Raw genomic sequence first — 27,402 nt, 5'->3', positions numbered from 1 at the left:
ACTTCCCGAGCGCTTAGTACAGTGCTCTGCACACAGTAAGCGCTCAATAAATACGATTGATTGATTGATTGATTGATTGGTATCATCATTAGGCCCCCCGCCCCCGGTTGCCGAGAGCCCCAGTTGGGCGGGCTGGAAAACCCGGAGCGCGGAGCCCGGGGAGCGAGCGGAGCTGGAGCCGACGGGACGGAGGGCTGTCATTGGTCGCTGGGGAGACCGACGGGCGGCCGGCCGGCCAATCGCGGCGCGGCCCGCGCGCGGCGGCCAATGGGAGCCTCCGAGGTCGGGGCGGAGGGACCAATGGGAGCCCTTGGTGGGCGGGGCGGAGCGACCAATGGGAGCCCTCGGCGGGCGGGGCGGAGCGACCAATGGGAGCCCTCGGCGGGCGGGGCGGAGCGACCAATGGGAGCCCTCGGAGGGTGGGGCGGAGCGACCAATGGGAGCCCTCGGCGGGCGGGGCGGGAGGACCAATGGGAGCCCTAGGCGAGCGGGGCGGAGCGACCAATGGGAGCCCTCGGCGGGCGGGGCGGAGCAACGAATGGGAGCCAATCAATCAATCGTATTTATCGCCCTCCCCCTCCTCCCCCTCTCCATCCCCCCCGCCTCACCTCTTTCCCTTCCCCACAGCACCTGGATATATGTTTGTACGTATTTATTACTCTATTTATTTATTTAACTTGTACATATCTATTCTATTTATTTTATTAATATGTTTGGTTTTGTTCTCTGTCTCCCCCTTCTAGACTGGGAGCCCGCTGTTGGGTAGGGACCGTCTCTAGATGTTGCCCACTTGTGCTTCCCAAGCGCTTAGTGAAGTGCTCTGCACACACTAAGCGCTCAATAAATACGATTGATTGATTGAGAAGCAGCGTGGCTCAGTGGAAAGAGCGCGGGCTTGGGAGTCAGAGGTCGTGGGTTCGAATCCCGCCTCCCCCACATGTCTGCTGTGTGACCTTGGGCAAGTCACTTCACTTCTCTGGGCCTCAGTTCCCTCATCTGTAAAATGGGGATTAAGACTGTGAGTCCCACGTGGGACAACCTCATCTCCTTGTGTTCCCCCCAGCGCTTAGAACAGTGCTTCGCACATAGCGCTTAATCAATCAATCAATCGTATTTATTGAGCGCTTACTGTGTGCAGAGCACTGTACTAAGCGCTTGGGAAGTACAGGTTGGGAACATGTAGAGACAGTTCCTACCCAGCAGTGGGCTCACAGTCTCAAAGGGGGGAGACAGAGAACAAAACCAAACATACTAACAAAATAAATAGAATAGATATGCACAAGTAAAATAAATAAATACAATTATTATCATTATTATTATTATTATTATTATTTTTGATTGAGTCCTCGGCGGGCGGGGCGGAGCGACCAATGGGAGCCCTCGGCGGGTGGGGCGGAGCGGCCAATGGGAGCCCTCGGCGGGTGGGGCAGAGCGGAGCGGCCAATGGCAGCCCTCGGCGGGCGGGGCCGAGCGACCAATGGGAGCCTTCGGCGGGCGGGGCGGAACGACCAATGGGAGCCCTCGGCGGGCAGGGCGGAGCGACCAATGGGAGCCCTCGGGGGGCGGGGCGGGCGACCAATGGGAGCCCTCGGGGGGTGGGGCGGAGCGACCAATGGGAGCCCTCGGCGGTCGGGGCGGAGCGACCAATGGGAGCCCTCGGCGGTCGGGGCGGAGCGACCAATGGGAGCCCTGCGGGCGGAGCGGAGCGACCAATGGGAGCCCCCGGTGGGTGGGGCGGAGCGGAGCGACCAATGGAAGCCCTCGGCGTGTGGGGCGGAGCGACCAATGGGAGCCCTCGACGGGCGGGGCGGAGCGACCAATAGGAGCCCTGCGGGCGGGGCGGGGCGGAGCGACCAATGGGAGCCCTCGGTGGGGGTGTTGAGCGACCAATGGGAGCCCTCGGATGGTGGGGCGGAGCGGAGCGACCAATGGGAGCCCTGTGGGCGGGGCGGATCGACCAATGGGAGCCCTCGGCGGGCGGGGCGGAGCGACCAATGGGAGCCCTCGGTGGAGGGGTTGAGCGACCAATGGGAGCCCTCGGCGGGGGGGGGGCGGCCGGTTGGCCGCGGGAGGGCGGGAGGGCGTCGGGCTTAGATGATCCGAATGGCGTCGGTGTTGGTCCGCGGCGGGGCCCGCGGGGTCCGCGCCGGGCTGGGGCTGCGCGCCGCGGGCGGCGGGCCCGGCCCGGGGTCCCGCGAGCAGCTGGAGGCGCTGGTGAAGAAGGACAAGGTGGTGGTGTTCCTCAAGGGCACGCCCGAGCAGCCCATGTGCGGCTTCAGCAACGCCGTGGTGCAGATCCTGCGCCTGCACGGCGTCAGGGGCTACGCGGCCTACAACGTGCTGGACGACCCGGACCTCCGACAAGGTCGGACGGGGCCCGGGGGGGGGGGCGCCGCCTGCGGGCCGCGGGGCGCACTGCGGGGGGGGGGGGGGGGCGGGGAGAGAGACGGGCGGACCAGTCCATTGTCGGGGCCGGGGGGAGACGGGGCGGGTGGAGCGGTCCATTTATTTATTTTATTTCTACTTGTATTGGTTGCCAATTTGTCCTTCCCAAGCGCTTAGTACAGTGCTCTGCACATAGGGAGCGCTCAATAAATAACGATTGATGATGATGATGATGTACTTATCTATTCTATTTATTTTATTTTGTTAGTACGTTTGGTTTTGTTCTCTGACTCCCCCTTTTAGACTGTGGGCCCACTGTTGGGTTGGGACCGTCTCTGTGTGTTGCCAATTTGTCCTTCCCAAGCGCTTAGTACAGTGCTCTGCACATAGTAAGCGCTCAATAAATACGATTGATGATGATGAACTTATCTATTCTATTTATTTTATTTTGTTAGTACGTTTGGTTTTGTTCTCTGTCTCCCCCTTTTAGACTGTGGGCCCACTGTTGGGTTGGGACCGTCTCTGTGTGTTGCCAATTTGTCCTTCCCAAGCGCTTAGTACAGTGCTCTGCACATAGTAAGCGCTCAATAAATACGATTGATGATGATGAACTTATCTATTCTATTTATTTTATTTTGTTAGTATGTTTGGTTTTGTTTTCTGTCTCCCCCTTTTAGACTGTGGGCCCGCTGTTGGGTAGGGACCGTCTCTATGTGTTGCCAATTTGTACTTCCCAAGCGCTTAGTACAGTGCTCTGCACATGGTAAGCGCTCAATAAATACTATTGATGATGATGATGATGTACCTATCTATTCTATTTATTTTACTTTGTTAGTAAGTTTGGTTTTGTTCTCTGTCTCCCCCTTTTAGACTGTGGGCCCACTGTTGGGCAGGGACCGTCTCCATGTGTTGCCAATTTGTACTTCCCAAGCGCTTAGTACAGTGCCCTGCACATAGTGAGCGCTCAATAAATACGATTGATAGTGATGATGATGTACTTATCTATTCTATTTATTTTACTTTGTTAGTATGTTTGGTTTTGTTCTCTGTCTCCCCCTTTTAGACTGTGAGCCCACTGTTGGGTAGGGACTGTCTCTATATGTTGCCAATTTGTACTTCCCAAGCGCTTAGTACAGTGCTCTGCACATAGTAAGCGCTCAATAAATACGATTGATGATGATGATGATGATGATGTACCTATCTATTCTATTTATTTTATTTTGTTAGTACCCTTGGTTTTGTTCTCTGTCCCCCTTTTAGACTGTGGGCCCACTGTTGGGTAGGGACCGTCTCTATATGGTGCCAATTTGTACTTCCCAAGCGCTTAGTACAGTGCCCTGCGCATGGTAAGCGCTCAATAAATACGATTGATGATGATGATGATGTACCTATCTATTCTATTTATTTTATTTTGTTAGTACGCTTGGTTTTGTTTTCTGTCTCCCCCTTCTAGACTGTGGGCCCACTGTTGGGTTGGGACCGTCTCTATGTGTTGCCAATTTGTACTTCCCAAGCGCTTAGTACAGTGCTCTGTGCACAGTAAGCGCTCAATAAATACGATTGAATGAATGAATGAATGCGATTGAATGAATGAATTGCCGGGGCGAGGTGGGGGGGGGGGGGAACGGACGGACCAGTCCATTGCCGGGGCCGGGGGGGGACGGGGCAGATGGACCAGTCCATTCATCAATCGTATTTATTGAGCGCTTACTGTGTGCAGAGCACTGTACTAAGCGCTTGGGAAGTACAAGTTGGCAACATATAGAGACGGTCCCTACCCAACAACGGGCTCACAGTCTAGAAGGGGGAGACAGAGAACAAAACCAAACATATTAAGAAAATAAAATAAATAGAATAGATATGTACAAGTAAAACTAATAGAGTAATAAATATGTACAAACATATATCCATCTATACAGGTGCTGTGGGGAAGGGAAGGAGGTAAGATGGGGGGGATGGAGAGGGGGACGAGGGGGAGAGGAAGGAAGGGGCTCAGTCTGGGAAGGCCTCCTGGAGGAGGTGCAGTAAGCGCACAGTAAGCGCTCAATAAATACGATTGATGCAGAGGACTGTACTAAGCGCTTGGGAAGTACAAGTTGGCAACATATAGAGACAGTCCCCACCCAACAGTGGGCTCACAGTTGTATATATATACAATATATATATAATATGCATATATTACGTATGTATATTATACACATATACGTATACACATATACACACACATATGTATATATAATATACATATATGTGTGTATGTGTTATATGTGTGTATATGTGTTATGTAATAACATATATATAATATATGTGTTTGTGCATATTTATTACTCTATGTATGTATTTTATTTGTGCATATTTATTACTCTATTTATGTATCTATTTTATTTGTGCCTACTTATTCTATTTGTTTTGTTAATATGTTTTGGTTTGTTGTCTGTCTCCCCCCTCTAGACTGTGAGCCCGCCGTTGGGTAGGGACCGTCTCTCGATATTGCCAGCTTGCCCTTCCCAAGCGGTTAGCACAGCGCTCTGCACACAGCAAGCGCTCAATCAATCAATCAATCGCATTTATTGAGCGCTTACTGGGTGCAGAGCACTGGACTAATAAATACGACTGAATGAATGAATGAAAGACCCCCCCCCCCATGGGACAGCCTGATCACCTTGTAACCTCCCCGGCGCTTAGAACAGTGCTTGGCACATAGTAAGCGCTTAATAAATGCCATCATTAGTAGTATTATTATTGCTATTATTAGGAGAGGTCCCCTCGGGCTGCAGTGCACGTTGGGCTGGGCCGGTGTCCTGCGTGTCGTCCCCCCCCCCCCCGCCCCCTACAATGGACTGGTCCGTCCGTCCCCCCCTCCATCATCATCATCATCATCAATCGTATTTATTGAGCGCTTACTATGTGCAGAGCACTGTACTAAGCGCTCGGGAAGTACAAGTTGGCAACACAGAGACAGTCCCTACCCAACAGTGGGCTCACAGTCTAAAAGGGGGAGACAGAGAACAGAACCAAACATACTAACAAAATAAAATAAATAGATATGTACAAGTAAAATAAATAAATAGAGTAACAAATACGTACAAACATATATACATATTTCTCAACCTCTGCCATCCTCCCCATCTTACCTCCTTCCCTTCCCCACGGCACCTGTGTACATGTATATATGTTTGCACGTATTTATTACTCTATTTATTTATTTTACTTGTGCATATTTATTCTATTAATTTTATTTTGTTAATATGTCTTGTTTTATTGTCTGTCTCCCCCTTCTAGACTGTGATCCCCCTCTCCATCCCCCCCATCTGACCTCCTTCCCTTCCCCACAGCACCTGTATATATGTATATATGTTTGTACATATTTATGCTCTGTGCATAGTAAGCGCTCAATAAATACGATTGATGATGATGATACTCTATATTTTACTTGTACCTATCTATTCTATTTATTTTATTTTGTTAGTATGTTTGGTTTTGTGGTCTGTCTCCCCCTTCTAGATTGTGAGCCCACTGTTGGGTAGGGACCGTCTCTCTATGTTGCCAATTTGTCCTTCCCAAGCGCTTAGTCCAGTGCTCTGCACGCAGTAAGCGCCCAATAAATACGATTGATTGATTGCTGTGCACACAGTAAGCGCTCAATAAATACGATTGAATGAATGAATGCGGACGGACCAGTCCATTGCCGGCGCGGGGGGGGGGACGGACGGACGGACCAGTCCATTGTTGGGGGCGGGGGGGGGGGGAAACGCAGGCCTCGGCCCAGCCCAACCTGCACTGTGGCCCGAGGGGACCTCTCTTAATAATAATAATAATAATAATAATAATGGCATTTATTAAGCGCTTACAATGTGCCCAAGCACTGGGGAGGTTACAAGGTGATCAGGCTGTCCCACGGGGGACTCTGATTGATTCATTCAATCAATCAATCAATTGTATTTATTGAGCGCTTACTGTGTGCAGAGCACTGGACTAAGCGCTTGGGAAGTCCAAGTTGTCAACATAGAGAGACAGTCCCTCCCCAGCGGTGGGCTCACAGTCTAGAAGGGGGAGACAGAGAACAAAACCAAACATACTAACAAAATAAATAGAATAGATAGGTACAAGTAAAATAAATACATAGAGTATCATCATCAATCATATTTATTGAGCGCTTACTATGTGCAGAGTATAAATATGTACAAACATATGTACATATATACAGGTGCTGTGGGGAAGGGAAGGAGGTAAGATGGGGGGGTGGAGAGGGGGATTTATTGAGCGCTTACTGTGTGCAGAGCACACAGTACTAGGCGCTTGGGAAGGACAAGTCGGCAACACATAGAGACAGGCCCCTACCCAACAGTGGGTTCACAGTCTAGAAGGGGGAGACGGACAAGAAAACAAAACATGTGGACAGGTGTCATCAGAATAAATAGAAATAAAGCTAGATGCACATCATTAACAAAATAAATAGAAGAGTAAATATGTACAAGTATAATAAATAGAGTAGAGAAGCAGCGTGGTTCAGGGGTAAGAGCCCAGGCTTTGGAGTCAGGGGTCATGAATTCAAATCCCAGCCGCCCCCAATTGTCAGCTGGGTGACTTTGGGCAAGTCACTTAACTTCTCTGTGCCTCAGTGACCTCCTCTGTAAAATGGGGATGAAGACTGTGAGCCCCCCGTGGGACAACCTGATCACCTCGTAACCTCCCCAGCGCTTTGAACAGTGCTTTGCACATAGTAAGCACTTAATAAATGCCATCATTATTATTATTATTATTATTATATATACGGGTGCTGTGGGTAAGGGTAGGAGGTAGGGCGGGGGGGGTGGGGAGGAGGAGAGTAAAAAGGGGGCTCAGTCTGGGAAGGCCTCCCGGAGGAGGTGAGCTCTTGATCCCCATTTTACAGAGGAGGCCCAGAGAAGTGAAGTGACTTGCCCAAAGTCACCCAGCAGACAAGTGGCAGAGTCGGGATTTGAACCCATGACCTCTAACTCCCAAGCCCGGGCTCTTTCCCCTGAGCCACGCTGCTTCCTCTTCTTTCATTCATTCATTCATTCATTCATTCATTCAATCATATTTATTTATTTTATTTTTTAGTGGCATTTATTAAGCACTTACTATGTACCAAGCACTGTCCAAAGCGCCGGGGAGGTTACGAGGTGATCAGGTTGGCCCACGGGGGGCTCACAGTCTTCATCCCCATTTTACAGATGAGGGAACTGAGGCCCAGAGAAGTGAAGTGACTTGCCCAAAGTTTACTGTGGCAGAGCACTGTACTAAGCGCTTTGGGGAAAGTACAAGTCGTCTTCAGGGTATTTCCTCACCCCATCATAAGAACCGTAACGGTATTTCTTAAGCATCCGCTATAGCAATAATAATGGTGATTGTTAAGCACCTACTATAAGAAAAATAATAACAGTGTTTAAATACCCACTATAATAATATTTGTTAAGCACCTACTATAACAGTAGTAATAATGGTATTTAAGCGCTGACTATAAGAAGAAGAATAATGGTGTTTAAGTGCCTACTATAATAATGATACTTGATAAATGCCTACTATAATAATAGCAATAATGGTATTTAAGCACCTACTATAACAATAGTAATAATGGTACTTGCTAAGCGCTGACTATAAGAAGAATAATAATGGCGTTTAAGCGCCTACTATAATAATAGTGGTATTTGTTAAGTGCCTACTATAATAATAACAATAATGGTATTTGTTAAGTGCCTACTCTAATAATAACAGTGGTATTTGTTAGCACCTACTGTAATAATAACAGTGGTATTTGCTAGCACCTACTATAATAATAATAATGGTATCTGTTAGCACATACTATAATAATAATAATGGTATTTGTTAAACGCCTACTGTAATAGTGGTATCTGTTAAGCGCCTACTATGGTAATAATAATAATAATGGTGTTTAAGTGCCTCCTGTGGTAATAATAATAATGGTATTTGTTAAGCGACTACTATAATAATAGTATTTGTTAAGGACCTATGGTAATAATAGTAATAATGGTATTTGTTAAGCACCTTGGAGAAGCAGTGTGGGCTCAGTGGAAAGAGCCCAGGCTTTGGTGTCAGAGGTCATGGGTTCGAATCCCAGATCGTCCACTTGTCTGCTGTGTGACTTTGGGCAAGTCACTTCACTTCTCTGGGCCTCAGTTCCCTCATCTGTAAAATGGGGATTAAGACTGTGAGCCCCCCGTGGGACAACCTGATCACCTTGTAACCTCCCCAGCGCTTAGAACAGTGCTTTGCACATAGTAAGTGCTTGACAAATGCCATCGTTATTATTATTAATAATGGTGTTTAACTGCCTACTATAGCAATAATAATAGTAATGGTATTTGTTAAGCAGCTACTATGATAACAATAGTATCTGTTAAGCGCCTACTGTAATAATGGTATTTGTTAAATGCTTATTATGTGCCAAGCCCTGTCTAAGCACTGGAGTCGTTACAAGGTACTCCTGTTGGACACGGTCCCTTTCCCCCACAGAGCTCCCAGTCTCAATCCCCATTTTACAGATGAGGTGACTGAGGCACAGAGAAGTGAAGGGACTTGCCCAAGGTCACGCAGCCACGACAAGTGGTGGAGCAGGTTTCGAACCCACGACCTTCTGACTCCCAGCCCCGTATTTTGACCACGATGCCCTGCTGCCTCTCTGCTATCTGCCGGGCAGTGTACTAAGCACTGGGGTAGATCAATCAATCAATCGTATTTATTGAGCACTTACTGTGTGCAGAGCACTGTACTAAGCGCTTGGGAAGTACAAGTTGGCAACATATAGAGACGGTCCCTACCCAACAGTGGGCTCACAGTCTGAAAGATGAAAGTTCATCAGATTGGACACAGTCCCTGTCCCACGTGGGGCCCACGGTCCTAATCCCCATTTTACAGGTGAGGTGACCGAGGCTCCCGAGAAGTGAAGTGACTCCCCCAGGGTCACACAACAGACAAGTGGCGGAGTCGGGATTCGAACCCAGGTCCTTTCCGACGGCCCTGTGGGCGCTGCCGTGGGGCGAAATGGGTGTGCTTACCCCGTCAAGCCGTCGTATTTATTGAACGCTTAAAAGAGTGTACAGACTAATACTACTACTAATAATGGCATTTATTAAGTGCTTTCTATGTGCCAAGCACTGTTCTAAGCGCTGGGGAGGTTACAAGGTGATCAGGCTGTCCCACGGTGGTGGGGGGGACGACGACGACTCTGTCTTTCATTCATTCAATTGTATTTATTGAGTGCTTACTGTGTGCAGAGCGCTGTGCCAAGCGCTTGGGAAGGACAAGCTGGCAACATAGACGGTCCCTGCCCAACGGCGGGCTCCCAGTCTAGAAGGGGGAGACAGACAACAAAACAAAACCTATTAACAAAATAAAGTAAATAGAATAAGGATGCACAAATAAAATAAATAGATAATAGAGTAATAAATACGCACAAACACATATAATATATGTGTTATATAACACATACACATATGTATATTATATATACCTATATAATGTATATAATGTTTATATGTATATATGTACATATATATGTACAACATACACACATAATATATGTATATTATATATTGTATATGTGTATTATATATTGCATATAATGCGTATTATATATCGCATAGAATGCGTATTATATATCGTATATAATGCGTATTATATATCGTATATGATGCGTATTATATATCGTATATGATGCGTATTATATATCGTATATGATGCGTATTATATATCGTATATGATGCGTATTATATATCGTATGAGATGCGTATTATATATCGTATATGATGCGTATTATATATCGTATAAGAGGCGTATTGTATATCGTATAAGAGGTGTGTTGTATATTGTATATGATGCGTATTGTATATAATGTATATTATATGATGTATGTTCTATGATGTATATTATATGTTGTATATGAGGTGTATTCTATGTCATATATGAGGTGTATTCTATGTCATATATGAGGTGTATTATATGTCGTATATGAGGTGTATTATATGTCGTATATGAGGTGTATTATATGTCGTATATGAGGCGTATTATATATATATGATGTATATTATATATATATGTATTATGTTGCCAACTTGTACTTCCCAAGCGCCTAGTACAGTGCTCTGCACACAGTAAGCCACTGCTAGACCGTACAACAGAGCTGGTAGACACGCTCCCTGCCCCAAAACGAGTTTAGTGGGGGGAGACAGACAAAAAAAAAAAAGGATTACGGAGAGGAAAATGAGTGCCGTGGGGCGGAGGGAGGGGTGAATAAAGGGGGGCAAATTCAAGGTGCGTATTAGCCTCCCGAGGAGGTGGTGGCTTCCCCCCTTGCAGTAAAACGGCACCTCGTAGGGCAACCGGGAGCCGAGTTGGGGCCCGCCCTAAAACTCGGCGACCCCGTCCCGTCATCCCGTCGGCATCCCGACGCCTGGATTGTGTGGAATCTCTTTCCCGTCAAGGAACAGCTGCTCCTCCTCCCACCCAGGAACGGGAACGGTGACGTCCCGGACCGCCGCCCGGCGCGTGGGGAACCAGCCGGCCGCCGCGGGGACTCGGGCCGGACGGGGAGTTTGCCGGGAAACCCTCGATTTCTGCCGCCTGTGTTTCCGATTGGATTCTCGTTTGCTTTCATCCCGACTCGGTCAATCTTGTGCTATGTAGTGAGCGCTCTCTGAGTGCAGAGCACGGCGCCGAGCGATTGTGAGCGCCCAGTACAGTAAACTAGAAAGGCACAACCCCCTTACCCACAGAGAGCTTACAGACTTGACCGTTTGTTCTTTTGTCCTTCTCCGCGTGGCTCAGGGGAAAGAGCCCGGGCTTTGGAGTCGGCGGTCATGGGTTCAAATCCCGCCTCCGCCAGCTGTCAGCTGTGTGACCTTGGGCAAGTCGCTTAGCTTCTCTGGGCCTCCGTTCCCTCATCTGGAAAATGGGGGTGAAGACTGTGAGCCCCGTGCGGGACAACCTGATCACCTGGTATCCTCCCCAGCGCTTAGAACAGTGCTTTGCACATAGTAAGCGCTTAGCAAATGCCATCATTATTATTATTATTATTATTTGTCTAAAGGGGTTATGGATGGTCTCGGTTTTTGGAGCATCGGGTAATGTCTTTGCATTCGTTCCTTCGTTCAGTCATATTTATTGAGCGCTTACCGTGTGCAGAGCGCTTGGGAAGTACAAGTTGGCAACACATAGAGATGGTCAATCAATCAATCGTATTTATTGAGCGCTTACTATGTGCAGAGCACTGTACTAAGCGCTTGGGAAGTACAAATTGGCATCACATAGAGACAGTCCCTACCCAACAGTGGGCTCACAGTCTAAAAGGGGGAGACAGAGAACAGAACCAAACATACCAACAAAATAAAATAAGTAGGATAGAAATGTACAAGTAAAATAAATAAATAAATAGAGTAATAAATATGTACAAACATATATACATATATACAGGTGCTGTGGGGAAGGGAAGGAGGTAAGACGGGGGGATGGAGAGGGGGACGAGGGGGAGAGGAAAGAAGGGGCTCAGTCTGGGAAGGCCTCCTGGAGGAGGTTCCTACCCAACAGTGGGCTCACAATCAATCAATCAATCAATTGTATTTATTGAGCACTTACTGTGTGCAGAGCACTGTACTAAGCGCTTGTATATATGTATATATGTTTGTACATATTTATTACTCTATTTTACTTGTACATATCTATTCTATTCATTTTATTTTGTTAGTATGTTTGGTTTTGTCTCCCCCTTTTAGACTGTGAGCCCACTGTTGGGTAGGGACCGTCTCTATATGTTGCCAATTTGTACTTCCCAAGCGCTTAGTACGTTGCTGTGCACACAGGAAGCGCTCAATAAATACAATTGATGATGATGATGATGATGGGAAGTACAAGTTGGCAACATATAGAGATGCTTCCTACCCAGCAGTGGGCTCACAGCGCCTTTACACCTGGTTGCAGTGGAAATCCTTTGCTGTTTCACCCGCGTAGTCTAGTGGGTAGAGCCCGGGGCCTTCGAGTCGGAAGGATCTGGGTTCAAATCCCGGCTCCGCCACCCATCTGCCGTGGGACCGTGGGCAAGTCACTTCACGTCTCTGGGCCTCAGTTGCCTCATCTGCAAAATGGGGGTTAAGACCGCGAGCCCCATGTGGGACCGGGGCAGTGTCCGATCTTGGATTTGCTTGGATTTGCCCCGGTGTTTAGTACAGTGCCTGGTCCGCGGTAAGCACTTAACGAATACCAGAAGAAAAAAACGGTGAAAGTAGCTGTAAGTGCAAATAAAACTAGAGAGGCCCATGAATCATTTTAAAATGGAAATGGAATTTTCTCCAAAGTCTCTTGCACTTCCTGTGCTGTTTCAAAACCTATTACCTGTATATATGAGAGCACAATATAACAATAAATAGACACATTCCCTGTCCACTACAAGCTTACAGTCTAGAAGGACAAGCTTCTAGCTCTGCCACTGGTCTGCGTAACTTCTCTGGGCTTCAGTACATATCCTATTTATTTTATTTTGTTAGTATGTTTGGTTTTGTTCTCTGTCTCCCCCTTTTAGACTGTGAGCCCGCTGTTGGGTAGGGACTGTCTCTATATGTTGCCAATTTGTACTTCCCAAGCGCTTAGTACAGTGCTCTGCACATAGCTCAATAAATGCGATTGATGATGATGGTGATATGTTGGTACATATTTATTACTCTATTTATTTTACTTGTACACATCTATTCTATTTTATTTTGTTAATATGTTTGGTTTTGTTCTCTGTCTCCCCCTTCTAGACTGTGCGCCCACTGTATATATGTATATATGTTTGTACATATTTATTACTCTATTTTACTTGTACATATCTATTCAATTTATTTTATTTTGTTAGTATGTTTGGTTTTGTTCTCTGTCTCCCTCTTTTAGACTGTGAGCCCACTGTTGAGTAGGGTCCGTCTCAATATGTTGCCAACTTGTACTTCCCAAGCACTTAGTCCAGTGCTCTGCACACAGTAAGTGCTCAATAAATACTATTGATTGATTGATTCTGTCTCCCCCTTCTAGACTGTGAGCCCACTGTTGGGTAGGGACCGTCTCTATATGTTGCCAACTTGGACTTCCCAAACGCTTAGTCCAGTGCTCTGCACACAGTAAGCGCTCAATAAATACGATTGATTGATTGTTGGGTAGGGACTGTCTCTCTATGTTGCCAACTTGTACTTCCCAAGCGCTTTGTCCAGTGCTCTGCACACAGTAAGCGCTCACTAAATATGATTGATTGATTGATTTCAATCCCTGCCAATGAATATATTAAAATACATGAGGGTCATCAGTGTTTTTTTATTTCATCGAGCACTCACCGTGTGCCGATGTCTGCACTAGGTGGTTGGCACAATAGAGCCCAACGTGAGCGACTGAAGGGGGAGAAAACCATTACAGTAAATGCCATATTATGATGTTTACAGCGGATTCCGCCCTGAAGGCGAATGGAAAAGAGGGAATTGTTCCGAGGAGCCTGGAATTCCGTTCCTCTGCTTACAGCACCATGTCCCTCGTACTGTATATCCCATTGTCCTAATCTTTTAAGTTGTTTTTCGTGTTTTCCTTCCCCCTGTGGGTCTGTAGCCTGGCCCCTCTCCCCTTCTTCTTTTCCACCAGTAGAGAACCTTCCGTGCCCACGGCCCAACGATGCTCGGTGGTCCGTGTATATATGTATATATGTTTGTATTTATTACTCTATTTTACTTGTACATATCTATTCTATTTATTTTATTTTGTTACTATGTTTGGTTTTGTTCTCTGTCTCCCCCTTCTAGACTGGGAGCCCGCTGTTGGGTAGGGACCGTCTCTGTATGGTGCCGACTTGTACTTCCCAAGCGCTTAGTACAGTGCTCTGCACACAGTAAGCGCTCAGTAAATACGATTGATTGATTCTTCGTTCTGTGCTTGGGGGGGCCTGAAGGGCCTCAGACCATGTCTCCTTTTCACCTGTGTGTTTTTCCCTAATCCGGGAAGGCTTGCCGGAGGAGGTGCAGAGAAGCACCCTGGCCTAACGGAAAGAGCACGGGGCCTGGGACTCAGAGGACCTGGGTTCTAATCGCGGCTCTGCCAATTACTTGCCGTGTGACCTTGGGGCCGAGGGGACAAGTCACTTAACTTCTCTGTGCCTCAGTTCTCCCGTACAGTCTGCTCCGCACAAAGGACGGGGTAAATAAATACCGTTACTGCTATTCTTTTCCAGTTAGGATGTGCTCAGCACTTACACTGCCAGAGCACACATGTTTACTCCTGCTTGCTTTGGTTTTTTTTTTTTTTTAACGGCATTTATTAAGCGCTTACTATGTGCAAAGCACTGTTCTAAGCGCTGGGGAGGTTACAAGGTGATCAGGTTGTCCCATGGGGGGGCTCACAGTCTTAATCCCCTGGTTGGCCTGGGTGTTTGCAGACTCACTCACCCGTTTTCTTTGCCGCCCTCCTAAACGAGGAAGGGGGTCCCAGACTGATCAATCGATCAATCATATTTATTGAGCGCTTACTGTGTGCAGAGCACTGTACTAAGCGCTTCACCACTAACTGATGGTGTTAGGATGGCGGGAGTGTTCCACCACTCCTCCCTAGGTAATAATAATAATAATAATAATAATAATGATCACCCGTATATAAGTATATATGTTTGTACATATCTATTTATTTATTTATTTTACTTGTACATATCTATTCTGTTTTATTTTGTTAATATGTTTGGTTTTGTTGTCTGTCTCCCCCTTCTAGACTGTGAGCCCACTGTTGGGTAGGGACCGTCTCTATACGTTGCCAACTTGTACTTCCCAAGCGCTTAGTACAGTGCTCTGCACGCAGTAAGCACTCAATAAATACGATTGATTGATTGATTGATTTAAGCGCTTTCTATGTGCCAAGCACTGTTCCAAGCGCTGCGGTAGATATAAGTTTATCAGGTTGTCCCACGTGGGGCTCACAGTCTTCATTCCCATTTTCCAGATGAGGGAGCTGAGGCCCAGAGAAGGGAAGCGACTCACAGTCTTAATCCCCACTTTCCAGATGAGGGAACTGAGGCCCAGAGAAGGGAAGCGACTTGCCCAGAGCCACACACACAGCCGCCAAGTCTTGGAGTCGGGATTAGAACCCACGACCTCTGACCCCCAAGCCCGGGCTCTTTCCACTAAGCCACACTGCCTCTCTAGGTTTACCTCGCCTTTTAGACTGTGAGCCCGCTGTTGGGGAGGTGCCGTCTCTCCGTGTTGCCAACTTGGACTTCCCAAGGTACAGTGCTCTGCACACAGTAAGCGCTCAATAAATACGATTGATTGTACTTCCCAAGCGCTGAGTACAGTGCTCTGCACACAGTAAGCGCTCAATAAATACGATTGATTGATTGATTGCCAAACAGAAGACCAGAAGTAGCCCCCCTCCCTTCCATCACGCCGTCCACCTTCCTGGCTGCTCCCACACCAGAGGAAAAGGGATCAGTAAGCGCTCAATAAATATGATTGATTGATTGATAGTGAAACTCTCCTCCCTCCTTCCCTCCTTCCCTCCCCACCGTGCTCCTCGGAGGAGGGAGGGACTCCTTGCCAGGGGTGACGCAGAGCGGGAGAGAAAGGCTGTGACGGTCTCTGTCCTTCACAGGAACAGAAGCCGCGTATCCGTGCGAAGCCTGAATCCTTCGCGGTCCCGGGTTCCCTTCCTGCTGCCGGCGGCGGAGGGGTCGGGAGACGGTGCCCGGGAGTAGAGTCAAATGTAGAACAAGAAGCCTTCCCTGCCTAAACCTTCCTTTCCTCTTCTCCCACCTCTTCCGCATCGCCCCCGATTAGCTCCCTTTGTTCACTCAATCAATCAATCAATCGTATTTATTGAGCGCTTACTATGTGCAGAACACTGTACTAAGCGCTTGGGAAGTCCAAGTTGGCAACATAGAGAGACGGTCCCTACCCAACAGTGGGCTCACAGTCTAGAAGGGGAACACTCCTCCCTCAACCCCGCAGCACCCAGGTACGGCTCCACGATTCATTTATTTAAATTCATGTCCGTCCCCTCCCCTGGATGGTAAGCTTGCTGTGGGCAGTCTACCAACTCTTTTATAATCAATCAATCAATCAATCGTCTTTATTGAGCGCTTGCCGTGTGCAGAGCACTGCACTAAGCGCTTGGGAAGTACACGTTGGCAACATATTGTACCCTACCAAGTGTTTAGTATAGTGCACTGCACAGAGGAAACACTCACATACCTCTGATTGATGATTGGGGCTGTTCTCTCTCCCCCCCACCCCCCACCCCCCACCCCTTTTGCTCCTTTTTCAGTAATAATAATAGTGATGGCATTTTTTAAGCGTTTACTATGTGCAAAGCGCTGGGGGGATACAAGGTCATCAGGTTGTCCCACGGGGGGCTCGCAGGCTTCACCCCCATTTTACAGGTGAGGGAACTGAGGCCCGGAGAATCGATCCGGTAATAATAATAATAATGATCACCTGTATATATGTATATATGTTTGTGCATATGTATTACTCTATTTATGTAGAGGCCCAGAGAATCAATCTGGTAATAATAATAATAATGATCATCTGTATATATGTATATATGTTTGTACATATTTATTACTCTATGTATTTATTTTAATAATTATTTATTTATTTATTCGTTTATTATTTATCATTTATTCAATCAATCGTATTTATTGAGCGCTTACCGTGTGCAGAGCACTGTACTAAGTGCTTGGGAAGTACAAGTTGGCAACACCTAGAGATGGTCCCTACCCGACAGTGGGCTCACAGTCTAGAAGGGGGAGACAGAGAACAAAACAAAACATATTAACAAAATAAATAGAATAGATATGTACAAGTAAAATAAATAAATAGAGTAATAAATACGTACAAACATATATACATTTATACAGGTGTTGTGGGGAAGGGAAGGAGGTAAGATGGGGGGGATGGAGAGGGGGACGAGGGGGAGAGGAAAGAAGAATCAGTCAATTGCTAAGCGCTTGGGAAGTACAAGTTGGCAACATCTAGAGACGGTCCCTACCCAACAGTGGGCTCACAGTCTAGAAGGGGGAGACAGGCAACAAAACAAAACATATCAACAAAATAGAATAGATATGTAGAAGTTAAATAAATAGAGTAATAAATATGGACAAACATATATACATATATACAGGTGCTGTGGGGAAGGGAAGGAGGTAAGGCGGGGGGGATGGAGAGGGGGAGGACGGGGAGAAGTGAAGTGACTTACCCAGAGTCACACAGCTGACAACTGGCGGAGCCGGGATTTGAACCCATGACCTCTGACTCCAAAGCCCGGGCTCTTTCCACCGAGCCACGCTGCTTCAGTAGTTCTCTTTTGGCATAATCTACGGTGGACAGAGGGAAAAGCAAAATGCCGTCTCCTGTAAATTCCGCTATCACTTGTCCAACCAACCTTCAACATTTTCCTAAAATGAGTATGCCTTTTAAAGGCCAGTGATGAGTGCACGTTTCAGTGCCGTGGCCTTACTTCCTACCCTTAGTCACTTATAAAATTTAACTGTACAGTAGGTTTTTGGTACCTGCAAGCAATCAAAGCAATTTTCCAGAAGGGTTACTTTCTATCTGAATAAGCGGAGATTCAAGGAAGACATTCACAAGGCCAGAATGCCCCATTACAATTACAGTAAATCTTTCCAGATTACAGGAGATGCTAATTTAAGAACCAAAAAAACCCTTCACTCTTTGCTAGGGATTCAGTAAAAGAAGTGCATATATGTATATATTTTTGTACATATTTATTACTCTATTTTACTTGTACATATCTATTCTATTTATTTTATTTTGTGAGTATGTTTGGTTTTGTTCTCTGTCTCCCCCTTTTAGACTGTGAGCCCACTGTTGGGTAGGGACTGTCTCTATATGTTGCCAATTTGTACTTCCCAAACACTTAGTACAGTGCTCTGCACAACAGTGCTCTGCACATAGTAAGCGCTTAACAAATGCCATTATTATTATTATTATTATTATTATTATTATAGTAAGCGCTCAATAAATGCGATTGATGATGATGAAGTGCTTTGATCAAAGGGGCATTTTATTCCTCTGTAAATGGGAAGCTTCGGGCTGCAGGTACTGTGCAGAATTATTTTTCTTCCTGTAGCCTGGTGAAAAGAAATGTTATTCGTTCAATCGGATATTCTGAGCATTTACTGTGGGCGAAGCGCTGTACTAAGCACTTGGGAGAGTACGCTAGAACAAGCAGACACATTCCTACCCGCGATGAGCTCCCAATCTAGAGGCATGAATCTTGTCTTAGCTTGAACTGTTCAGAACTTTAGTAGTAAAAGTAATTATGGAACATCTGCTGCTCTGCACACAGTAAGCGCTCAATAAGTACGATTGATTGATCTACTGAGCCTGTAAGCACCTTAATGGTAGACAGGGATCATGTCTAGCAACTCCGTTACTTTCCCGAGTGTTTAGTACAGTGCTCTGCGCACGGGAAGTGCTCAATAAATAGCGTGGATTGTTGGAGTACAGCGTGCTGCCCGCATTAGGAAAGTTCACCCGACAAAAGCGACCTGTTTCATGCCCACAAGGAGCTTACACTCTGTTGGGGGGGATCGGACGAAAATGGTTTACAGGAAGAATGGTCAGGATAACGAGGATAATGTAAGGTTGGAGCAGTTGTAATCGTACGTAATAAGCACCACAGAGCACTTGTGTGCTGGAGATGGCCCGCGAGCCCGTTGTTGGGTAGGGACCGTCTCTCTATGTTGCCAACTTGTACTTCCCAAGCGCTTAGTACAGTGCCCTGCACACAGTAAGCGCTCAATAAATACGATTGAATGAATGAATGAATGGCCGGTGGGCTGCTGAAGCACGGGAAGGCGTGCTGAAAGACGGGCAGAGAAGCAGCCAGGGGACCCGAGTTCTAATCGCGGCCCTACCGACTGCTTTCTGTGTGACCCCGGGCCAGTCACTTCACTTCTCTGTGCCTCCGTTCTCCTGTTCTCCCTCCTACTTAGACTGTTAAGCCCCACACGGGACAGGGACCGTGTCCCACTTAATCCCGAGCAACGTGCGACACAAACCCAGCACGTAACAAGTACCGTAAAAAAAGGTTTGGCTATGGTCTGTGGGATCTAGGAAGGGAGGGAGGGCGTTCCAGGGCCTCACCGCGAACAAACGAGGAGACGGAGGCCGTGGTGGAGTCGAGAGAAGGTACAGTCAGCGGGTTAGCTTGGGAGGAACTAAAAGGGCAAGATGGGGAGTAGTGGGTAAGGAAAATGGAAAGAGTTAATGGGGAATCTTCAAGCCAATTGCGAAGAGTTGTATAAGTATCCAATGAACCAGTTGCGAAGAGTTGTGTAAGTCTATCCAATCAATCAGTCAATCGATCGTATTTATTGAGCGCTTACTGTGTGCACAGCACTGTACTAAGCGCTTGGGAAGTACAAGTCGGAGGACTAATGGCTGTCTAATTAGACTAGACTAGTCATTAGACTAATGACTAATCCAAGGAACTAATGGCTACAATGTAATTTGAAATCCACCCCTAACGGCTTGTTTGGGAAGATACGAGGAGCAGCTTGGCCAAGTAGAGAGAGCATGAGCCTGAGAGAGTCAGAGTCTGCTACATGCCTGCTGTGTGGCCTTGGGCAAGTCCCTTCACTTCTCTGTGTCTCAGTGACCTCATCTGTAAAATGGGGATTCAGTTCCTGCTCTCCCTGATACTTAGATTGGGAGCCCTGTGTGGGACAGGGACTGTTTCTGACACGATCATCCTGTGTCTTTCCCAGCGCTCAGAACAGCGCTTGACACGTAATGAGTGCTTAACAAATACCACAATTGATTTTTATTTTATTTCAATTATTTTATTTTTTTTCCATAAATCTCTTTTCCTTCCCTCTCCCCTTTTGGAAAGAGGACACGACCTTTTCCTGTGTCGTTTGAGGCACTAAAGTTTCTTTTTCTGAACAGCCGAAATGGGCTTCTTGCAGGCGATGATTTCCTTTCAGTAGCTCTGTTGTAGTGAAAATGACAGCTACCTAATACCTATTATTACATTATTATAAAAGGGAAATACGGTTTGCAGGCGATGATTTCCTTTCAGTAGCTCTGTTGTAGTGAAAATAACAGCTACCTAATACCTATTATTACATCATTATAAAGGGGAAATACGGTTTGATTAAACTGTAGCTGATTTTCAACACAATCAATCGTATTTATTGAGCGCTTACTGTGTGCAGAGCACTGTACTAAGCGCTTGGGAAGTACAAGTTGGCAACATATAGAGACAGTCCCTACCCAACAGTGGGCTCACAGTCTAAAAGACTAAGTCCGTTCTACTTGTTTGGGACCCTTCCAGCATTTTAGGCTTTCTAAGCTTTAGATTTTAAAGAGAGAAAAGGTTATCATTATTTCTTTTTGGTGTAAACCGTATTTGGGCAAATGCAGTCTTAACATGCAAGAAGCAGTTCAAGTTGTGTCATCTTGATAAGCAATCAGCTCGTGGGCACCTTGAGCTCCTATCAAGAATGCGCCACAACATACTCGAGAAGGAGCCATTCTGCGGCCTCGAATTCAAGTTTTACGTGATTAGGAAAGAAGGCCGAGCTCAGGGTTGCTTGGAAAGACTGAGCCCGCTGTGCATTTGGCTTATTATTCTTGTAAGTGCGGAAGAATCCCTTCCCCTCGGAAACGCCAGTTTGTTAGCCTGTCTTCCGCTAAAAAAGGAACGTCACCACCTCGAGGACTCCCCGCAGGACCTAATTAAATGATTTCCCTTGGAGTGCCCCTGGTCTGATGTCTAGGCGAGGTGATGCCCTGCCTGAGTATGCTAAACACGTTCGAGCTATCATTCTCTCCTCATCCTAGAGAAAGCCATTCTTCAAGTGGTTTTTGTATAATAACGACGTCCCGGGCCCCGGGGTTAAGGTTGGCTGTGGGAAAACTGAAGTTAGGCTCCAAGAAGCCACTTTTTCCACTTTTGTCCTCCATTTCTTGACCAGCCTGAAACCCCTTCCCTTCATAAAGCGTTGAGAGGTTTTGGTACCCCCTCTTTGCCGGTAATTTCAAATGAACCGGCGGTTGCGCTAGTTGAGGCAGAAGCCGTCCGAGATCCACTCTCCCACTGGCCCTCGTGGTGCGTTTCGAAGACCCGTAGCACTTGAGCCTCTTGGAGAACTGTGTCGGTCTGTCAAAGATAGATAAAGCCTTTAGCTTAGCCCCATCTGGGCAGGAATTTACACTAACGCATTGGCTGTGTCTTAAAGGTGACCGGTTTTTTTTTTTTTTTTCAAAAAAAGAAACTACGATCATTCGGTGGCCGAGAAAAATTTACCAAAATGTTTTTTTTTTTTCCAGCAGCATCTTTGTATAAACTAATCACGTAAGGTACTTTCTGCGATAAAAGACCCACGGACCAAACCTGGAAATAGCCCCGGGCCTGGAATGCCCTCCCTCTGCCCATCCGCCAAGCTAGCTCTCTTCCTCCCTTCAAGGCCCTATTGAGAGCTCACCTCCTCCAGGAGGCCTTCCCAGACTGAGCCCCTTCCTTCCTCTCCCCCTCATCACCCTCTCCATCCCCCCTTCTTACCTCCTTCCCTTCCCCATAGCACCTGTGTATATGTATATATGTTTGTACATATTTATTACTCTATTTTACTTGTACTTATCTATTCTATTTATTTTATTTTGTTAGTATGTTTGGTTTTGTTCTCTGTCTCCCCCTTTTAGACTGTGAGCCCAGTGTTGGGTAGAGACTGTCTCTATATGTTGCCAATTTGTACTTCCCAAACGCTTAGTACAGTGCTCTGCACATAGTAAGCGCTCAATAATTGCGATTGATGATGATGATAGCTAGCCGTTTTATCCCCATCTGTTGATGTGGTGTCCTGGTTCACGTATCGTGTAGGTGGGCCGAAAGCAATTAGAAATGTGCTACTGTACTGTGCCTCTGCCTGAGTCCTCCTGTGTTCTAGTACAGTGCTTTGCACACAGCAAGCGCTCAATAAATACGATTAATAATAATAATAGAGGTGGAGTCCCGTGTGAAAATCAATCCGACGATTTAGCGATGGCGGCAGTGGAGCCCTATGGAGTGAATTGAGGCAGCGGCTGAAGCGAGCAAACCAGGGTGTCGTCTACCAACGCCTCAGCGTTCGGTGGTGTCCTCTGGGCCTCGTTTTTACGCTTGCCGTCTTAACGGTCAAGCACGAACCAGGGCGGCCGGTGGCATTGCAGCGTCCAGGCCATGCCCACTGGGCACTAGAGTGGGCTATCTTTTGAGATTCTGTTCCGTATAAAACCAGGCCAGCAGTGTGAGAGGAGGGGGCTTTAACAGTGGGCAGAACAAAGGACCAACTTCAGTTGCTCATTTGCTCTTGCGGTAGTGGGAAAAGCACGGACCCGGAGTCAAAAGCCCCGGCAGCGAGTCTTTGGGCAAGTCACTTCACCTTAACCCTGAGAAGCAGCGTCAGAGTCAGAAGGACCTGGATTCTAATCTCGGCTGCGCCACGTGTCCGCTGTGTGACGCTGGGCTAGTCACTTCACTTCTCTGTGTCTCAGTTCCGTGCACATAGTAAGCGCTTAATAAATGCCATCATTATTATTATTATTATTATTATTATTATCATCATCATCTATAAAATGGGGATTGAGACTGTGAGCCCCACGAAGGACAGGGACTGTGTCCAACCCGATTTGCTTGTGTCCACCCCGGCGCTTAGTAACGTGCCTGGCCTACAATAAGCGCTTAATAAATGCCACAGTCATTATCACTTTCGTTATTATTATTCTCTGTGATTCAGTGACCTCATCCGTAAAATGGGGATTAAGATTGTGAACCAGATGTGGGACAGGGACTGTGTCCAACACAATCACCTTTGTACGTCCCCCAGTGCATAGTACAGTGCCCGGCACACAGTAGGAGCTTAACAAATACCATTATTATTATTACTATTAGGATTTCTGGGCCTCTAAAATGGGTAAGAGATCTGCTGTCCCCACCTCTTGGACTGTGAGGTACATATAGGACGGACCTGAGCCCAACACCGTATTCTTGCTATCCTTCTTTTGTATTGAGCCAGGCCCCAAGCAAATGCTTATTAAATACCGTGCCTCTCATCGTCCACGCGAACGAACCAGCATTAACGGTTTCCCCATCTTCCTTCGTACCACAGGGATCAAAAACTACTCCAACTGGCCTACCATCCCTCAAGTGTATCTGAACGGCGAGTTTGTCGGCGGCTGCGATATCCTCCTGCAGATGCACCAGAACGGGGACCTGGTGGAAGAACTCAAAAAGCTGGGCGTCCGCTCGGCCCTCTTAGATGCCGAGAAAGACCAAGACTCAAAGTGAAAGCCTTCCCCGTCCCACCTGAGCAGGAAGCATGGAGACTGTGAAAGAAAATCCAGTTAGTGTCAAAGACTCATTACCAAAAAAAGCCTTACCGATTGCTCTGTTGTTGTGCCCGTTCCCAAGAAGGCAACTCTTTGAACTGACGCGAAGGTTTGGAGCAGCGTGGGGAGGGTTTCAGTCCGGTGTCCGGGGCTCAAGGATGGTGAACCGACCTAACCACCGCACTGCAGCAATCCGATAGTGCGTCGCCAACATTGATGTAAACCTGCTGTATTCCTTGTACCCTCGTTTACTCTTTGCCTGATGCAGGAGTAAAGCAAACAAATATGAGTTATTGCTGTGGCTCTTCTGTGGGCGTGTGCCTCCGCGTAGATAATATATATAAAAGAGGGTTTTTTTTAATCATTTGTTTCATTTTAGGATTTTTCTTTTCTTTAATAAACTGCCAGTACACCGAGGAGAAGCCCTTTTTAGGGCGGGGAGGGTTCCAATTCCGTGTAGCGTGTGCCAGTCTTCTCTAGTAGGAAGGCAAACGGGAATCGGGGTCGGAGGCAGTATTTACCGCGTCTTTGTTTTGGAAGAGAAACGTGGGGCCTTATTTTAGTTATTGTAAAGAGCCCCAACTTCCTCTAAATTTCAGAGACCATCTTTTCTACCTCTGCCAAGTTTTTGGAGAAAGTTGCCACGTGTACAGTTTAGTGGTTCTCTTCCTCCTGCCTCTCCCCTTTCACTATTTTTGCAAGGTGGTGGTGGGGGTAGAAGCAGCATGTCTAGTGGATAGAGCACAGGCCCTAGGAGTCAGAAGGTCGTGGGTTCTAATCCGGCTCCGCCATTTGTCCGCTGTGTGATCTGGGGAAGTCACTTCTCTGTGCCTCAGTTACCCCAACTGTAAAATGGGAATTAAGACTGTGAACCCCATGTGGGACAACCCGATTACCTTGTATCTCCCCCAGCGCTTAGAACAGTGCTTGCCACATAGGAAGCACTTGATAAATGCCATAATTATCATTATTAGAAGAAGCGTTAATAGTATTACGCTCTTACTGTGTGCAGAGCACTGTACTGAGCACTGGGAAAGAATCCACAGTGGGGAATTAGATATGGTTCCTGTCCCTCTTAAGCCTCACCCTCTAAAAGTGATTACTTGTGCAGTGTTTATTATCATAAGCATTGGAAATACTGAGCATTTTAGCTGTTTTCTGCAAGGCTTTTCTTTATGGCCCTTCGAACAAGAGAAAACCCGCCAAGTGGCTCTAGACTAGACGCCCATGCACTTACAGAATGGTATTTTTTACGTGAAAATTAGATGAGAAAATGATTCCCCGTCACTGTATCAAAGGCAAAATGATTTCACATTGAGAATACGTGGGTACTCTGTTTCATTAGGGAAATGTCCTTAAAAACTGATTTCTTGCAAGGTTAACTGAAATTCTTTCAGAAATATATATATATTTTTTAGTAGAAAACATTTACAGCGATTTCCCCATTCTGAAGCAGTGACCCAGCACAATTCAGGGTGACATTTTAATCTTTTCTGCATTACTCACTAGCTCAAAACCTTTCTGTTGATCTGGGGAAACATGGCTTCGATAATCAAAAGCATTAGTAAAAATATAAATAAATCTTCCCCTTCATATTTCTCTTTGGAATGACAACTGGACAAATATCTCTATGTATTCCAGTTTAACAACAACAGAAAACTGGTGCAGACCGTAAATTCAGAAAATGAAAGGTGGATCTCAATGTTCAAGTATTCAGGTCCATGATGGATTATCAGAGGAAAGGTGAAGTTGAAGGCTCTGGAAAATACTGGTACCCAGTACTGTTGGGAGTGTTGTCCCAAGGAACATTTGTTCACCATGAGGATAACTGTCATAAAGGGCAGCCGTCAAGATTCCTCATTATCCGTTGTGACAGTCAATCAATCAATCATATTTATTGAGCGCTTACTGTGTGCAGAGCACTGTACTAAGCGCTTGGGAAGTACAAGTTGGCAACAACTACTCGAGTTGGAATAAAGAGCTCGATTCTCACCCGGAATGGTTTTGCTTGTACCTTTAAAAACGATGGTGGTATTTGTTATGCGCTTACCGTGTGCTAAGCACTGGGGTAGATACAAGGCAATCAGGCCGTCCCGCCTGGGGCTCACAGTATTAATCCCTGTTTTTACAGATGAGGTAACTGAGGCCCAGAGAAGTTAATAGACGTGCCCAAAGTCACACAGCTGACAAATGGTGGAGCAGGGACTAGAACCCACAACTTCTGACTCCCAAGCCCGGGCTCTTCCCACTAAGCCACGCTGCTTCTAAAAGTCCCGCCCCTCTCCCAAATCCCTTGAAATATCCATAAATGAATATTCAATCACAGACTTCTTTGAGGGTATAGTAATGAATTTTCAGAGTGCACTTACGGCGTGATGAAAAAAGGAGCACGAGGGCAGCGGAGAGAATCACCTAGTTTTTTTTGTATTTTGTGTGTCATCACTGGTGGCTATTTTTGCTCTGGTGGAACGTGGAAGTTCATTTTAAGGGGAAAAAAAAAAATCCACGGATGGGCACCCATCTGTTTTTTAAACCGTGTCCTGATTCAACTACTAGAAAAGAAGGCAGCCCAGCCCTCTGCGTGAATCCACTGTGATTTTTCGGATGGCATGCGGATTACCTTTGAAACTGTCATTACTTTTCCAGATCCTACTCTAAGTTCCTCAATAAAGCTAATGGGAAAACCGCCTGACTCTCCCCAGGCACCAGGAGATGGAAAATTCATGAACGCAGAGAGAAGCTCAGGAAGATTAACTTGTCATCTTTTGAGCCCATAGAAGACTTTGTAATATATTTTGGTCACTGATACCCAAAAGCTTGAAAGCACTTTGTGTTATTAGTTGGCCTTGGGTAATTTTAGCAGTGTCAAGTGGACAGCATAATATAAGGGATATTTTAATTACTGTCATGTAAGACAGATCTACCAAAGCTCTGGAAAACTGTGATGGCTTTTAAATCGACCTGTGAAATACTTGGAGTTTAAGATCAGGGAACGTGTCTGTTGTATTGTACTCTCCCAAATGCTTAGTACAGTGCTTTGCACACAGTAAGCACTCAATAAATATGATTGAATGAATACTGTTATAGTATACTCTCCCAAGCACTTAGTACAGTGCCCTGCGCACAGTGAACCCTCAGTAAATTTGATTGAAAAATAAAGGAAACATGCTAATCAGATGATTGTAGTTATCATATGACGATTGAAAAAGGAGAAAACGATTATTGACTGAATGAAAGCTCAGTTCAGTCAGCCAATTACGGTACAAAATACGGTCGGCTTACTTATAGTTATTGGCAAGAAATGGATCAAGTCACTCCAAACTTCTGGCATACATCGAAAATCTGTAATTTGGGGGAAAAAAGAGTAGTGAGAGTATCAGATATTTTGGATGCCCATTTAGTTACCGTGTTAATCTAAACACTTATCCTATTCCCCCTTAGTAATAATGATGGCATTTATTAAGCACTTACTATGTACCAAACACTGTTCTAAGCACTGGGGTAGATACAAGGTTATCAGGTTGTCTCATGTGGGGCTCACAGTCTTAGTCCCCATTTTACAGATGAGGTAAGAGGCACAGAGAAGTGAATTGACTTGCCCAAAGTCACACAGTTGACAGCTGGCAGAGCCGGGATTTGAACCCAT

At 46.3% G+C, this 27,402-nt stretch overlaps 1 protein-coding gene across 1 annotated transcript; it reads left to right on the top strand.

Annotated features, from left to right (window-relative positions):
* The first annotated feature begins 2,103 nt into the window (after nt 1-2,103).
* Nucleotides 2,104-24,117, top strand: GLRX5 (glutaredoxin 5). The gene is made up of 2 exons (XM_038746047.1): nt 2,104-2,365; nt 23,537-24,117. The coding sequence occupies exons 1-2, from the start codon at nt 2,104-2,106 to the stop codon at nt 23,713-23,715; spliced, it is 441 nt and encodes a 146-aa protein (XP_038601975.1). The 3' UTR covers nt 23,716-24,117.
* The last annotated feature ends 3,285 nt before the right edge of the window (nt 24,118-27,402 follow it).

This window comes from Tachyglossus aculeatus, chromosome 1 (assembly GCF_015852505.1).
Source record: "Tachyglossus aculeatus isolate mTacAcu1 chromosome 1, mTacAcu1.pri, whole genome shotgun sequence".
NCBI classification, from domain to species: domain Eukaryota; kingdom Metazoa; phylum Chordata; class Mammalia; order Monotremata; family Tachyglossidae; genus Tachyglossus; species Tachyglossus aculeatus.
This window is presented reverse-complemented; position numbering and strand designations above follow the sequence as displayed.

What these genes read in the sequence shown, in the direction of transcription:
- GLRX5 (XM_038746047.1), top strand. Translation starts at nt 2,104, where the DNA reads ATGGCGTCGGTGTTGGTCCGCGGCGGGGCCCGCGGGGTCCGCGCCGGG. An exon ending in CGACCCGGACCTCCGACAAG is followed by an intron (nt 2,366 to 23,536) that starts GTCGGACGGGGC and finishes TTCGTACCACAG; the next exon opens with GGATCAAAAACTACTCCAAC.